This window comes from Aethalodelphis obliquidens, unplaced genomic scaffold (assembly GCF_003676395.1).
Source record: "Aethalodelphis obliquidens isolate GAN/ISIS:26980383/991018 unplaced genomic scaffold, ASM367639v1 scaffold20, whole genome shotgun sequence".
Classification (NCBI taxonomy): Eukaryota; Metazoa; Chordata; class Mammalia; order Artiodactyla; family Delphinidae; genus Aethalodelphis; species Aethalodelphis obliquidens.
In genome coordinates this window covers 3,200,997-3,217,818 of record NW_020837964.1, presented here as the reverse complement: position 1 = coordinate 3,217,818, position 16,822 = coordinate 3,200,997, and the positions used below count along the sequence as shown (strand labels likewise).

Genomic DNA, 16,822 nt, shown 5'->3' with positions numbered 1-16,822 from the left:
TAGCAAATTTAAAATAATATTTTAATATAATATACGGTCCGTCTTGAAGACTGTCCTGTTGTTGGCTGGCTGTTCTGTAAGTGTTAATTGGGTCAAGTTGGTTGCTGTGTTGTTCAGGTCTTCTATATTCTTGGTGATTTTCTGTCTACTTATTTGATCAGTTTCTGAGAGTGTTTATGTCATTATGTATAATTTTTATTTTTATTTTTTGCCATGCTCCATGGCTTGCGGGATCTTAGTTTCCTGACCAGGGATCGAACCCTGGCCCCGGCAGTGACAGCCCCAAGTCCTAACCACTGGACCACCAGGGAATTCCCCAAAGTATAATTTTAGAATCTGACCTTCTCTCCTTTCATTTCTATTGTTATTTATTCACGTATTTTGATTCTCTGTTTTTAGGTGCATACACATTTAGGATTGTTACGTCTGCTGGATGAATTCTTTTATCATCATATATTCTGAAGATATATATATTCCTTAACATGGAATGATCTATACAATGTTTTGCTGAGTAAAAAAAGGGAAAATATAATGATTGTATTTGTGTAAATTTAATCTAGCTATCTCTCCATCATCTGTCCGTTCATTATCTACCTATCTACCTATCCATCCATCAGTCATTTATCTATCCTTCTAATCTGTCTATCCATCCATCAGTCATTTATCTATCCTTCTAATCTATCCATCCATCCATCAATCATTTATCTATCCAGCTAATCTAATCTGTCCAGCTAATCTACCTACCTCCAACCATTAGAATAGCAAGGGGTTCGGAAAGGTATTATCCAAATGTTGATGGTATTTATATTGAGTGATTTAATTTCAGGGAATTTAAATTTTCTTCCTTATGCTTTTCTAGAGCGTGGAAATTTCCTACTTGTATCTTTTATCTTTATAAAGCGTAAAACCAGTTTGAATGGGGAGTTGCCCTAAATTAAATCCATAGTGAACATCAGGGAAACAAAGGAGTCAGTAAAGTGTCAACAAGCAGTTTACAGCCTCACATGGAAAGTGATCTTTATATTTTCTCTCAACTCCTCAAAAATTTTTTACACATATTTTTACATTCAAAATCTATATATTAACATCCAATTTTTTTCTACACATGTTCAAGGAAATAGCAATTTGATTTTTTCCCCCATCCTACATTCCTTGGTTAGCTGTTGATTCAACATTTCAGAATTGGAAGGTTTTCATTGTCATAAGGTTAATATTTATCATTCAAAGAGTGCATCCCATTCATCTTTTCCTGTTGCCGAAAGTGTTAAAGTTTTTTTATTGTGGTAAAATATACACAACATAAAACGTACCATTTTAAGTACTTTTAAGTGTACAGTTCAGTGGCATTAAGTACATCCACACTGTTGTGCAGCCATCACCCACCATCCGTCTCCAGAACTTTTCCATCTTCTCCAGCTGAAACTCTGCCCCCATTAAACCCTGACTCACCCTTCCACCTCCCCCAGCCCCTGGAAAGCACTATTTTGTTTTCTGTCCCTACGAATTTGCCTATCGTTTATGCCTCATATAAGTGAAATCAGACCGTGTGTGTCCTTCTGTGTCTGGTTTCTTTCATTTAGCATGACGTCCTTATGGTTCATCCACGACGTAGTGTGTCAGAATTTCCTTCCTTTTTAAGGCTGAAAAGTGTTTAGTTACATGCACAGACCACATTTGTTTATCCCTGTGTCCGTCGATGAGCAATTTGGCTTGTTTCTGCCTTTTGGTTCTTATGAATTGTGCTGCTATGAACGTGTGTGTACACGTCAGATAATCAATTTTTAAAAGGCAGCACACGGGGGAGGTGGGGGGAGGAGTGGGTCTAGGGAATTCAAGCGCCTTGCTTCTAATCTTAAGCAGAGGATGGACTCAGGCTAATGCACCTAAAGTTAGCCATTCGAGATGCTGGCAGGTAAAAACCCTTGATAAAAATTAAAATACACAGAGGCTCAAAGGCAGAGCCATAACTTTTAAAACAAAGGATTTCAGTTCATCTCCAGTGTAAGAAAAATGATAATCTGCTCGTCAAGCTCTTGGGACTTGAGTGGGGTGTTTGTCTTTCCCGACCCACAGTCACCCCAGTTTGGTCTTGTGACTCAGAAGGAAGCACATTCCCCCCAGGTCACGCTCCGCCTATCCCGGGATGAGCAGGAAGGACCCTAGTTCCTTGCTGGGGCCACAGTCCATGTTAGCGAGGTCAGCATCTTTGGAGCAAGATTTTTTGAGAAGTAACAGTGAGTGTCACATGTCAATAGCAAAAACAAGTCTAGAATGGATTTCAAAACATGATCCTGGAGATCCCCCTACCAACACCATCCTGCCTCCCCTGACCTCCACCCCAGGAACAATCCCAGGAGGCCTTCTGGGAGGTGGTGTGTTTGGCAGATCTTTGCATCCTTGATGATAGGCATGGCAATTACAATAACAGCCTTTCCAAGGGAGGAATTTGGAGCTCAGCATCCTTGACACAATAAACACTGAATTGTAAACGGATCAACATTTGCTAAGGAGGAGTGCAAGTTGAATATAAATTGAAACGGGACACTAGAAGTGTGAAACACGACAAGTGTCTTGGGATCAGTAGACAGAGTGGAAACGGATGAACAGTGGGTGATTATGAGGGACTGGGCCACATCCTTAAATCACCACTTCCTGAAGTAACCCTCAGTTTCTCCTGGTGTCAAGGGTGACCCCTGGCCCCCGATCCCTCGAGGGACTGGCCTTTAGGGAGATGGAAGGACTGCATCCTGCTGGTTTTCTATATGTTGCTGGGACACAGGCCACCACTTCCCTTTCTTTTGTGTGTGTGTGTGTGTGTGTGTTTTGTTTTGTTTTTTGCGGTACACGGGCCTCTCACTGTTGTGGCCTCTCCCGTTGCAGAGCACAGGCTCCGGACGCGCAGGCTCAGAGGCCGTGGCTCACGGGCCCAGCCGCTCCGCGGCATGTGGGATCTTCCCGGACCGGGGCACGAACCTGTGTCCCCTGCATCGGCAGGCAGACTCTCAACCACTGCGCCACCAGAGAAGCCCCACCACTTCCCTTTCTGTTCCTAGACTGTATCCATAGTGCGACGAAGAGGCAGCATATGCCCCTGACGGGCAGGCTTCTCTGCAATTTTGTTTTGGGCGATTGGAAGGATATTGGGTAGAACTTACATCAAGATAACTGGCATGGGCTTCCCTGGTTGGCACAGTGGTTAAGAATCTGCCTACCAGTGCAGGGGACATGGGTTCGAGCCCTGGTCTGGGAAGATCCCACATGCCGCGGAGCAACTAAGCCCATGTACCACAACTGCTGAGCCTGAGCTCCAGAACCCGAGAGCCACAACTCCTGAAGCCCGGGCACCTAGAACCTGTGCTCCGCAACAAGAGAAGCCACCGCAATGAGGAGCCTGTGCACCGCAGCGAAGAGTAGCCCCCGCTCACCACAACTAGAGAAAGCCCACGTGCAGCAACGAAGACCCAGCGCAGCCAAAAATAAATAAATTAAAAAGAAAAAGATAACTGGTACATTTAACTTCTTTATTTGTAGTTCAAATGCTAAGGCTTATAAAAGGCATTTATAAAAATGGATCATGTTGTATGGATCATAACCTTTTCTTTCTTTTTTTTTAAATTGAAGTGTAGCTGATTTACAGTGTTGTGTTAATCTCTGCTGTACAGCAAAGTGATTCAGTTATATATATATATTCTCTTTCATATTCTTCCATTATGGTTTATCATAAGATATTGAATATAGTTTCCTGTGCTCTAAAGAAGGACCTTGTTGTTTATCCATTCTATATATAATAGTTTGCATCTACTAATCCCAAACTGCTACTCCATCCCTCCCCCACCCCTCCCCCTTGGCAACCACAACTCTCTTCTCTTTGTTGGTGAGCCTGTTTCATAGATAGATTCATTTGTGTCATATTGTAGATTCCAAATATAAGTGGTATCATATGATATTTGTCTTTCTCTTTCTGTCTTACTTCACTTAGTATGATAAGCTCTAGTTGCATCCACGTTGCTGCAAATGGCATTATTTCGTTCTTTTTTATGGCTGAGTAGTATTCCATTGTATATATGTACCACATCTTCTTTATCCATTCATCTGTCGATGGACATTTAACAACATTTCTTTTCTTTCTTTTTTTTTTAATTAAAAAAATTTTTTTTGGTTACACCATGTGGCTTGTGGGATCTTAGTTCTCTGACCAGGGGTCGAACCCACAACCTTGGCAGTGAAAGTGCAGAGTCCTAACCACTGGGCTACCAGGAAATTCCCTAACCTTTTTTTTTTCTTATAACATGTCCTTGGATATCATGGAGAAGGAGACCAAGAACCCCTAAATTTCCCTAATGACTGCTTCATCACTCATTTCAAAGATCCAGTTCCCTGGGCTTATCAGAGTCCGTTCCTAGAGTATAATCTGAATGGTGGTGAAAGCTCTCCCTCCACCCCAAAGTACTTCCCTAAATAGATCGGCTTATGGTTTTGTCCACATCTGTAGCCACTTGTTTGGTTTAAGACATTAGTGGCCCCTGCTGAAAATGCAGACTTTTGTTGTTGTTTGAGAGAGTAGCCCACCTAGCTGTGGGAGAATGGGCTTTGGGCTCTGATAACCCCGGTTCTCATCCCTGGTTCACTCCCTCACCCTCTGACATTGAACAATTTATTCTGCAAAGTCTCAGTTTTTTCCTCCGAATCACAGCGTAGCACCCACCTCACAGGGGAGCTGGGAGGATTACAGGAGATAATACCTAGATCAGCACCGTCCAGTGGAAATACAATGTGATTCCTAGGCCTAATTTAAAATTTTCTCGAAGTCACATTTAAAAACTAAAAAGAAAAAAAAAAAAACCCCAAACTAAAAAGAAACAGGTGAAATCAATGTTAATAATATAGTTCATTTATCCCAATAGATTCCTAATATTATCAATTCAACATGCAATCAATATAAAAAGTATTAAAGAAATAGTTTACATTCTTTTCATGTACTGAATCTCCAAAATCTAGTGTGTTTTATTTTTTATTTATTTATTTTTTTTGCGGTACGCGGGCCTCTCACCGCTGTGGCCTCTCCCGTTGCGGAGCACAGGCTCCGGACGCGCAGGCTCAGTGGCCATGGCTCACGGGCCCAGCCGCTCCGCGGCACGTGGGATCCTCCCGGACCGGGGCACGAACCCGTGTCCCCTGCATCGGCAGGCGGACTCTCAACCACTGCGCCACCAGGGAAGCCCTAGTGTGTTTTACATCTCAGTTCATACCAGCCACATTTCAAACGCGCAGTGTCCATATGTAGCTAGTGGCTGCCCTATTGGGCAAAATGGGAGTGGACAGGGCCTGGCGGTAACTGGTGCTGTGTGGACTCTTTGCTGCTCCCTTGCCGTGTGAATTTACCAGTTCCAGCTGGCCAAGCAGCTAGCACGCTTGATGGAATGTTACTTGTGTCAGTCTCCTACTGCTGGATAACAAGTTGCCAGAAACTTAGTGACTTTCAACAACACCCATTTGTCATCTTGGTTCTGTAGGTCAGAAGTCCACATGGACCCAACTGGGTTCTCTGCTCAGGGTGTCACGGGCTGCAGTCAGGGTGTCAGCGAGGCTGCGTTCTCATCTGGAGGCTCGACTAGGGAAAGCTGTGCTTCTAAGCTCGCGCAGGCTGTTGGCTGACTTTGGGTCCTTGCGGCTGTAGGACTGAGGGCCCCCGTTTCCTTGCTGGATGTCAGCCGGGACCAGTCTTTGCTCCCAGATACCACCCACATCCCTTCTTATGCTTTCCGTGTGGCCCCCTCATGCTTTGACCCTTTGACTTCCCCTTCTGCTACCAGCTGGAGAAAACGCTCTGCTTTTTAAGGGCTCGTGTGATTAGATTAGACTCACCCAGATAATCTCCCTTTCGATTCACTCAAGGTCAACCGATTTCCTTAATTACACCTGTAAAATTCCTTCTGCCATGTAACATAACATAATCAGGGTGTGAGATCTCATCACCTTCATAGCTCCAGGGATTAGGGTGGGAAACATTGGGGGCCATTCTTGGGTTCTGTCCACCCCATTACTGCAAGTGAGCCTCACTCCGTATGTGGCAGGCTCTCCTGCCCACCTGGTCTGGATGTCACAGGAAGGGTTATGGGGTGCCTTGAGGCTGTGGCTCTCTGGAGGTGAGGAGGGGAAAGTGCTGAAGGGGATGAGGCTTCTGGAGTTTGATTTTGTGCTGACTCTGGTGATTGTTTCTGGACATTCTCTCTTTTTCTCTGAACTAACGATCTTCCCAAGTGTTTGACCAAGGTCAACGGGCGACCAGTCCTCCTGCTAAGTATGCAGACCAGGGGACACTGTGATTTGATGGTAACACTTTTAGTCCTTTTGGGTTTCTGAATGCAGTGGTGATTTTAGGGCACTTGAATATTTATCGTGAATATTATCTTGGCTATTTTGGAAGCAAAACAGTATTTGTTGAGAGACAGGTCATCACAATGCTTCCCCGCCGCCCCCCCCCCCCCCCGATTATGAGGATTGGATCCCATTGCGTGGCGAGGAGTGCGGACCCACAGCAGGCTGTATAGATTCACTGTAGGCACAGTGAGGACTTGAGCGGATCCTGGGTTGGAGGCCACCTGGGCCCCTTGAAGAGCCAGCTTTGTACCCATTCCCTGAAATAAAGGTGGCGCAGTGCTCTAGTGTCTTTTACCAGGAAGTTAAATAGAAGATGTTTAACAGAAATGTTTTGTATTTCTTTAGCCCTATTAGAAGTCATTGTTCAGGGTTTCACATTCCACCTTAGTCACTTGGCACTGAAGTTTGGAATTACATTTTAGTCTGAGTGTCCTGGGGAGGAAGCCTCAGGACCCCACTGTTTCCATGGCGGAATGCGTACATGGCTGCCAGTGACAGGTGGCCCCCCGCCGGGCCAGTGGCTCTTCTTAAGGAATTCTGATACATGGAACTTGTCTAGTTATCCGGGTTCCTGGGGTGTCTTCAGTTACCAGAGAGAGAGACGCAAAGGTCAGTACAACTGTTTTTTTTTTTTTTTTCCCAATCCTGTGCATTTCATTATATACGCATTTCAGAAACGTTCTTGATCGCTAGGGAATCTGTATCAGTTTCCTGTGGACGCTTAATGAATCACCAAAAAGTGGGGGGCTTAAAACAACAGAAATGTATTCGTTCACAGCTCTGGAGGCCGCAAGTCTGAAGTCAGGGTGTCGCAGGCTCTGGAGGGGAATTGATTCTGTGCTTTCTTTCTGGTGGCTGCCTCACCCCTGGGTGGTCCTTGGCTTGGGGCTGCTGTCACTCCCATCTCTGCTTCCCTCTGCAGTGGTGAGTCCTCTCTTCTTAGAAGGACACTCTAAATCCAGGGTTGTCTCACCTTGAGATCCTTAGCTTAATTACATCTACAAAGACCCCTTTTCCAAATAAGATCACGTTCCCAGGTCCTGGGGCTTAGCCCGGGGCCATATCTCTTTGGCGGGATCACCATTCAACTCACTAGGGAGCCCACAGCACACTGGAAAGGGTAAGAACCCTTGTGACCTTCCTAGAGGATTACTGAGCTTTCCTGTCCAAATCTCACTTTTTCATGGTTTTTGCTGCTGTAACTTGCTTGTATTCTTGGCTTGCAAATTGAAAATAACGCCTCCCCCCACCCCCGCCCCCAAAAGAGCTTCTGAACAGGATTAAGTTATGGTGAGGACTGACCTTTTTTTTTTTTTTTTTTTACTCTCAAACATTATCTAATCGGGAAAGCACTGAGTGGACATGAGTCAAAAATCTCTCCCACATACATCCTACAGCGTGAAACGTACTAAAGGCTTTTTTGGCAGGAGGAAACTCCCGCAGTGCTTGGGACAGCGCATCTCAGCTCCAGGCTCGTCTACTTCATGTAGCTGTCTCAAGTTCAACACCCACACTCCCTGCCACTTCTCCCGAGACACTGGAAGCCTCTGCTGGGTCGGAGCTGGCTGGAAGTCTTGTAGTTTCCAAATACCTTTCACCCACCTGACTTCAGCCTCCGGGACGCCCGACTTCTCTGCTCTCAGGTCCCAACTTAAATGTCACCTCCTCCAGGCTGTCTGCCCACCCTCTCTGTCCCGAGGTCCCTCGCGTTTTCTCTTCTCTTTTTTCATCGTCATCCTCTCCTGATGATATCTACGTGGTGGGCAGACAGGCAACTTCAATGCCTAGGGATGACATAATTTTTAAATTTCCTCCAGTCAAAACCAGAAGAGAGAAGTGGAAAACCTTGGGTGAAAACCATGTCATTCAACAACTTAGGCAAAGTAAAATTTTGGTGATTTTAGTTTGAACATTATAATTTTTCTGAAATAGCACAGTAGCTAGAAATCGACCATACTGAGTTTGAAACGCTTCCATTCCCAGGCCCACTACTTTATGTTGGTTTTTCTTCATTTCTTTTTATTTTTTTAAATTTAATATTATTTTTTTTAATCTTTTTTTTTTAATAAATTCGTTTTATTTATTTATTTGGCTGCGTTGGGTCTTCGTTTCTGTGCGAGGGCTTTCTCTGGTTGCGGCGAGCAGGGGCCCCTCTTCATCGCGGTGCGCGGGCCTCTCACTGTCGCGGCCTCTCCTGTTGCGGAGCACAGGCTCCAGACGCGCAGGCTCAGTAGTTGTGGCTCATGGGCCCAGTTGCTCCGCGGCATGTGGGATCTCCCCAGACCAGGGCTCGAACCCGTGTCCCCTGCATTGGCAGGCAGACTCGCGACCACTGGGTCACCAGGGAAGCCCATTTCTTTTTATTGAGTTAGAATGCACACGCCGTAAAAATGCACCGTTTTCAAGTGTGCCCTGCAGTGGATTTCAGCACTTTCACAGGGTTGACCCAGGAGGCATTTGGGATGCTTGGCTACTGCAGAGGCAAAGCGTTTTAAATTTTTTCTGCTGTGGAATTTGTGTAGTGTTTATTAAGGGGCACAGAATTAAAATCACATTTAAAAAAATTGAGGATATGAAAGATTATTGTTTGCTGCACAGAGTCTGTTGTGTTTGGGAGACCTGCCATGGCGGGAGGAAGGGCGACCAGGAAGGGGAGCTGCCACCCTGGAGACCCCCAGGGCCATGGCCAGGGAGACCCACTGCCCATGAAACGTTTTCTCAGTGACACTGTGTGTCCTTCTGTACTGTCGACAGCCGGCCACGAAGGTGTCGCAGAGGCTCCCTGTGATCGAGCCTGGGGACCTTCCCAAGGGACGCCTCGTCTGTGTCCCAGCCCCGCTCAGGAGCCCGCCCAGCACGCCCCCTCCCCCCAGCTCGTCCCTTACTCTCCTAGCTCGAAGGTGGACACCGCCCGTGGGGACACGCCTGTCCCCTGGCATGCTCAGTGTGTTCGTGGTGACACTGCTCTTCTACGCAGGAGGCACCTTCGGTTCCAAGAAGGACATGAGGCTTTCCACGCCCCGCCCGCCCACATGGCCCACGGGTCCCTGGCACGAGTCTTTCTCCTGCTTTGGTCTTTTCTTCCTCCACCTGTGAAAAGCCTTTCTCAACCGTTAAGACCCATTGCAAATGCTGCTTCCCCCACGAAGCCTTTCTTGCATGTTCCGGCGGGTTGGGGGTGGAGGGTTGGTGGTGGTGAGTTCCATGCAGGGGGTAAGCCCCCGCTTCCTTCACACCGGAGAACCTGCGTTTCCTCCTCCTCGGCTCCCGTTGCCTCGCTGCATCTTAGTTTCTGTGTTTGTTTGGCGGGGTGGAATGCTGCTGGCCAGCCGCCCGCCCTGCCTGATGGTCTGGAAGCACCAGGGAGGAGCTTCGTGGACAATGTTGCCGAAATTCGGCCTCTGTGCACCGGTGCTGGAGCAAATCTACGAGACAGAGTTTGGGTGAAGTAGAAATTTGCCAGGCAAAGGGGGGCCCCCGCAGCGGGCCAGCACTCTCAAGACTCTGTCCCGCCCTGGAGCGGGTAGTGAGGAGTCAAGGAGGAGGGCGTGGTCAGCTCGCGGACCTTCTTCTGATTGGCTGGTGGTGAGGTCATCGGGAGTCAGCCTCCTCAACCTGCTGGTTGCAACCGGTCTGGGGTCCACGTGCTCGTGGGCGGCACACAGTTAACTTCTTCCACTTGGTGGAGGTTTCAGCACCTGCCAAACAGCTCCCAGGACATGGCGCAGAGTATCATCTCTAGTCCTCGAGGAGGAGCTAAAGGTCCTTGACTTTGTTTAATGGCTAAAGTATTGTTATTTTCTCTTGCTTCACTGTTTTCCTTTCTTTCTACGCTTTCTCACTTCTCTGATTAAATGTATCCTTTGACTGAAGTTTTCTACAGACCAAAGGCAGGTGGAGGACATGGTGGGGTCTATTCTGGGACGGCCTCCGAGGGTCCTGCTCGGTTACAGTGCTCTCCAAGCGCACTGCGTCTGTGTGTCCTTCTCTGTCCCTCTGGATTCCCGCCTCGCTGGCCCCACGCAGAGCCTTCTAACCACAAGTATATTTTGCTTTGAATTATCGTGATTTGTGCACCTGTCGCATCTTCCCCACTCAGTGGCCCCAGGCTTCCTCAGAGAGGACATACGGTTCCTCTTCTCCATCCCTCCTGATTACTCAGCATACCCTGCATGCGTACGTTTTCTAAACAGTGAGGTTAAAAAGTTAGTCTCGGGTCGAGGACCGAGGAAGAATTTTCTCCTCATCTTCGATGTGCCCGCCTCTGTGTTTTGGTGTGAGCGTATGGATTCCTGCTGCCTCCTTCCTTTCTTTTCTTTTTTTAAAAACCTTTTATTTATTTATGGCTGCATTGGGTCTTTGTTGCTGCGTGCGGGCTTTCTGTAGTTGTGTCAAGCGGGGGCTACTCTTCGTTGCGGGGCGCGGGCTTCTCATTGCAGTGGCTTCTCTTGCCGTGGAGCACAGACTCTAGGCGCGCGGGCTTCAGTAGTTGTGGCACGTGGGCTCAGTAGTTGTGGCTCACGAGTTCTAGAGCACAGGCTCAGTAGATGTGGTGCAAGGGCTTAGTCGCTCTGCGGCATGTGGGATCTCCGCGGACCAGGGATTGAACCCGTGTCCCCTGCATTGGCAGGTGGATTCTTAACCACTGCGCCATCAGGGAAGTCCTTCATCATCTTTTCATGTGCTTCTTGGCTATTTGGTTAGTGCAGTGGCTGTTCAGTCTTCCTATTTTCTTTTTTAATTCAAGTATCACAATATTTATTGATGGACACGAGTATATAAAATCAGGGCAAGGGCATAACTTCGTAAATTCAGCAGACTTGATTGCAAACTCTTATAAGAGGGACCAATTCAAATTTACCATTTGTTTTGCACCCACAAAAATGACTTCAAGGACATTAATGATCTCTCAAAACTGATCGGCTCTAGGGGCTTCCCTGGTGGTGCAGTGGTTAAGAATCCGCCTGCCAATGCTGGGGACACGGGTTCGAGTCCTGGTCCGGGAGGATCCCACATGCCGCGGAGCAACTAAGCCCGTGTGCCACAACTACCGAGCCTGAGCTCTAGAGCCTGCGAGCCACAACTACTGAGCCCGCATGCCACAACTACTGAAGCCTGTGCGCCTAGAGCCCGTGCTCCGCAACAAGAGAAGCCACCTCAGTGAGAAGCGCGTGCACCGCAACGAAGAGCAGCACCCGCTCACCACAACTAGAGGAAGCCCGCACACAGCAACGAAGACCCAACGCAGCCAAAAATAAATAAATAAAATAAATTAAAAACACAAAAAACTGGTCAGCTTTGTTCGTTCGATTACATTTCTTTTAAAAAGCCTAAAGCACTTGCCCAGGCTCAAGGCTATGAAAACTTGGCACATAAAAACCCACTGGAGACAGAAGTGTACGGGCAATACACTATTACAGCAACAACCCCCAGTTACAGCTGAGAATCTTCCCATAACAGCCAAGCGGATAATTAAACATCGCCACGACTCGAATATGAGCAAAGTGCATTCCTGTAGTAGCCACAGTTCCTGTTGCGCTAACTTAAAATATCTGCAAAGACCCATGCAATAAACTACCTCTGCCTGAGAATTTAGGATGGAATCTTTTTTCTTATTGAGTCATAGGATTTCTTTTTATGTCTGGGTGTAAGTTTTTTCCTTGGAAACGTGTGTTGGCATCATCTCCTCCCGGTTTTCGCTTGCCTCTGCATGCTGTCTTTTAATGAACACAAGCTCTGAATTTAATGAAGTCCAGTCTATCTAGCTTTTCTTTTCTGGTTAGTAATTTCTCTGTCCTGTTTAAGAAACAGTTACCTACCTCACTGCCATCCCCAACCCTGTTACATTCTTGACTGTGAGCTTATTTCTTCGCAGATGTCCTGTTTCATCTGCTCTGAATTTCTGACTTACCGGCTGCCCTGACCCCATTGCAGTGATATTCTTCAAAGCCTCTCTTACCTGTGCAGATCGGTGATCTGCTGACAGATAGACCTCTCATTACTCCCTGTTTCTTGGGCCTCTCTCTCTGGTTTTCTGAGTTGTGCCTGGTCACAGCTGCAGCGTCAGTGCCACGTCTTGCAGTTAATGACCGCCTCAGTAGCCTCGTCTCGCCGCGCCGGCGCCGTCTTAAGCGGAAACTTCAATTTAGAGTCAACACGACATGTCGAAGGGGCTCGATTCCATTAGGGTCGTCCTTTATTAGCCTCCTGTGGAAGTATGCAATCTGCAGGAATTTCCACAATTTGCGTTTCCTACGAGTTGTACTTGGAGGACACTGGGTCAGACTGGGGGAGAGGGGAAAACCAGAGGCCTCTTGAGATCCACGTGGCTGACAGAGGCGGGAGCCAGCAGGCACTGCGGAGCACGGGTGGCCAATCTGGAGAGCAGATGAAATTGGGAACGTTAAAGCCCAAAAGAGGAAAAAGAGCTTCCACTCCTGCATGTTTGGTATCTGACGAAGTGAGCCTGCGTGCTGGGGCTGGGAGGACAAAGCGTTTCCAGGGGGAGAGAGACCCCTCCCTGGAAGACTCGGCACCCCACCTGATCCGGATTTGCTCCCACCGTCCTCCAAAAGCTGGCCTGCAGCGGCTCCTTTGTCCTTAATTATGAGCCCCCAGCCTCAGCGAAGCGCAAGAAAACTCAGCCCACCCTAGTTAATGGCAGGTAAATGCACCTGATGGTAGGTGACTACAGCCACGGTCTCCTTTGCAACGAGTGTAGCAGGTTTTGCATGTCAAAAGCCCCCTCAGAATTAGGAACATGTGCAGAGGAGTTAACACAGCAGACTCGAGACTGGGGTCCCCAGAAGGGCCGCCTTCCAAGCTCAGCCCTTGGCTGGCGTCTGGGAAGGTGGATTTGGGGAGGGTCCCCCCCTCCCAGGACTGATGAGCGGCTCCCTGTGCCTAGGCCGTGTGAACAGACGGGGGTGGTGGTGCCGGACTCCTGCTGTCCTCCTGCGAGTCTGGGGTTTGGGTGCGCGTCAGGCAGAGGGTGCTCGTGTGAACGGCCCCCCGAATAAAGACCCCGCGCGCTGAAGCTCTAACGCATCCCTGATGGACGACGCTGCACACGTGCTGTCACAGCTCGCGGCTGGGGGAATTTAGCGTGTCCTGTGCGACCCCATTAGAGAGGATGCTGGAGCCTGGTTCCCCCGGACTTCACCCCCGCAACCCCTACCCAGCCTCTGAGCTGATCGTGCTCTGCATCCTCTCTCTGTAATAGATCAGCTGTGATGACAGCGCTGTGCTGCGTCCCCGAGTCCTCCTAGCGACCCACTGAACTTGGACATGTTCTTGGAGACCCCCACCTCAGACCCCCAACTCATATATTGGAGCACAGAGATGAACAGCTATGCTTCCAGCCCCTCTTCTGTTGCTCCGCCTGAGATCTTGCAATGAAGTTACCCTTGTTACGTAAGGCACCCCTAATTCAGTGCTGTGCTAAGTAGGGGTACTGAACCAGAATAAGATTTTACCCTTCATCTAAAGAAGCGTTCAGTGAAATAGTTCACAAAGGCATACATTAAGTCCCAAATTATGTTGGAAAGATTTCAGTGTGGCTGGAGTCTGGTGTTTTGAAAATGAGGGTCAGTGAAGGCGGGGGTAGGAAAGATGACTTGAGGTGGATGTTAAGGGTGTGGCAGGCAGGACAGCGGCCCCTAAAGACACCCACAGCCTAACCTGCGGGCCCCGGGAAGATGTTACCTTACAGGGGCAAAGGGGAACACGGTTGCCGATGGAGTTAAGGTTGCCGATGGAGTTAAGGTCTGCCGACCTTAAGGTGGGGAGCGTGTCCTGGCTTGTCCGGGTGGGATGTGTACAGTATATGTGCCTAAGGTGATCTCAGGGTGCTTGAATGTGGAGGAGGGCACACGGGCACACGGGTCCTTGGTACCACCACCAAGCGCCTCCGTTGTCCTGTAGATTTCCAGGGCAGGAGTCGGAGCCCTGCTGTTGGTGACTTTGGTTTTCTCAGGAGAGCTGACACCTGTCCTCTCAGCAGACACGCTGCAGAGCTCTCCTGAACCCCCCTTGCTATGCTTGGGCTTGGAAAGTGTGAAGGGAGAGGTGGGGACTCGAAAATGGAAACACCGTCTCCTAGGAAAGCTTTTCACCAGTTCCCTTCCCTAGTCGCCAACCTGCCCCAACCCACAGAGCTCACTCAGTCCCCACTAATCCTAAGAGGCAGGAATGATTAGGTTGACCCGTAGGGAACTGTCCTTTCTGTAGATGGAAAAACAGTTGAATATTGGCGATTTCATACCGTTTAACATAATATTATCATCAACGCCATTACATGGATGAGGAAACTGAGGCTTAGGAAGGTTAAGTCATTTGCTCAAGGTCACACATTTAGTGAGTCAGGGCACGTAGACTTGAACAGGGGCCTGACTCCAGAACGTGCTGTTCTAAGTGTGGTGACAGGCTGCTGTCTCCAGAAGGGGCTCCTGCTGGACGATGGGGAGAGAGAAGGCTGGGAGAGCACGGTTTTCAGACGCCAGGACGAGCACCTGGACCTGCCGTGGCAGCCACGGGGAAACCAGTGTGCGACGGAGAGGCTCAAGCTGGGGGAGCGAAGAGTAGGATAAACAGGGACGTGAGGTGGAGGCAGGAAGGGGAGTGAGTCGGCTGCTGCGGAAATCAGGATGAGCTCTCCCACGAGTGGGAGATACTGGAGGTAACTGAAGAGGAAGGAGTGACCAGGGATACTTTGTTGTTTGCGTTTCCTGTCCTTGGCACCGCCTCTAGCGCACAGTAGTGGCACGATAAGTGCTCATTGCATAAGGGCAGAGCTAAGCAGATAAGGTCAGCAGTTGTTCCCAGCAGCGAGGAATTACCCCGTTGAAAATACAGGGTTTCAGGAGCAGCTTTAATGCAAGCCAGGGTGCTGTGAACAGTTCCTGCCATGTATATAGTGACACCTACTGCCAATAATATATGCTGGGACCCTTCCACCAACTTCTTTATACTTGTTGCTCTTATCTTTTTACTTAAGTGGCGCGTTGAGCGGAAATTTGATCACACATCATTGTGCAGTGGACAGCGTTTATAGGTTAGTAAATCTGGGTAGGCTTAAGGGGCACATAGGTGGAAAGATGTGAGGATAAACGTACATACAGGCTGTTGTAAGAACTTCTGAGGTCCCAGGCGTGAGTTCAGGATGCTTATCCCCCATCATAACAAACATATCAAAATACTCCCACAGTGTCTAAATACTCTTAAAGAATTTAAGCTTTAAAAAAATAGTTTTCACTGGAAATTATTTGGCAATGGGGTACTCATTTAATTTATGATTGCCATGACTGCCTGGGAATCGTGGTATTAGGAAATTCTTACCAAGTGATTTCTAACTCACACATGGTTTTCAAATATAATGACATGTTTATCAATAAACTACAGTTATGAAGTTGACATGTTATATTTCAGGGATCTTTCTTTGAATATTTATTCACTTCAGATTTGCAGTGTATTTTTTTGCGTTTGGGGCCTAATAAAATTTCTTTTTCAGTCCCACACCTTTTCGTAGGTCCTTGAAAAGCCTAATGAAAAAAATGGCCCGATGAACACTGCTGCTTGTGTATGATTCACCAACTAGGCATAAAAGTCAATGAAGAATCTCGCTTTTCTCTATTCTAAGGCTACCCCAGAGCAGAACATGGGAAAACAAGTCTTCTTCTTTTCATTTCCAGGACTTTGTTTCTCATTTCTGTTCCCCCACTCCACTCCCATGTTTGCAGTAAGTGCCCGCTGACATGCAGGAGAGGCTGGACGCTGACACAGATACACAGGGGACCCTTCTCAACACAACCCATGTTTTCTGGGGAAAAGAATTTATGATGAAAATTTCCCTAGTTGGACATTCTAGCCTTAACAGCTAGACACTGCCGCTTTTATTTCCCATGTTCAGAGGGCAGTGGTTTCAGACACGTCTTCAGCTGGCCCACAGCAGCTCCAGGAACTTCGGCCACACTAGCAGAGATGGTGGTGGCGCGGGAGCCACACTGCGGGGACCCCTGGCCGTGTGCAGCACCGACCTCGGGGCCCCTACCATTCCAGCCTTGACCTGCGCTGTCAGACCTCCACCTCGGCCCCGACCTCGGCCAGCTGACACCCACCATCCACCGCACAGCCCTGACCTCCGCCATCTGACCCCCTGCCTCAGCCCCAACTGGCCTGACTTACGCCATCTGGTACCCACCATCCGCCCTAACCTTGACCTGGGCCGACGGACGGCCCCCGCGGCCCTCGGGAATTCCTGCGGACACTCCCGGGACCCCCGGAACGAACCCCGGAAGACTCGCGGACCGTTCGGCCGCCGACGCCTCCGAGCAAAGTGATTTCTCGGAAAGCCGAACGCTTCGAAGAAGGCGGGCCAGGCGCGCCGCTCCCATTGGGCGGCCCCTCCCGCCCTTCCGCGCCTATTGGCCGGCACGGCCGTCGC

At 48.6% G+C, this 16,822-nt stretch overlaps 1 protein-coding gene across 1 annotated transcript in view; it reads right to left on the bottom strand.

The window, feature by feature from the left end:
- LOC113627365 (uncharacterized) overlaps window positions 1-16,772 on the bottom strand; it is a 35,091-nt gene extending 18,319 nt beyond the window's left edge. The window contains exon 1 of the mRNA XM_027119904.1: window positions 16,564-16,772. Within this exon, the coding sequence (XP_026975705.1) occupies window positions 16,564-16,772 (209 nt within the window). The remainder of the gene's footprint in view (window positions 1-16,563) is intronic.
- Between the last annotated feature and the right edge of the window lie 50 nt (window positions 16,773-16,822).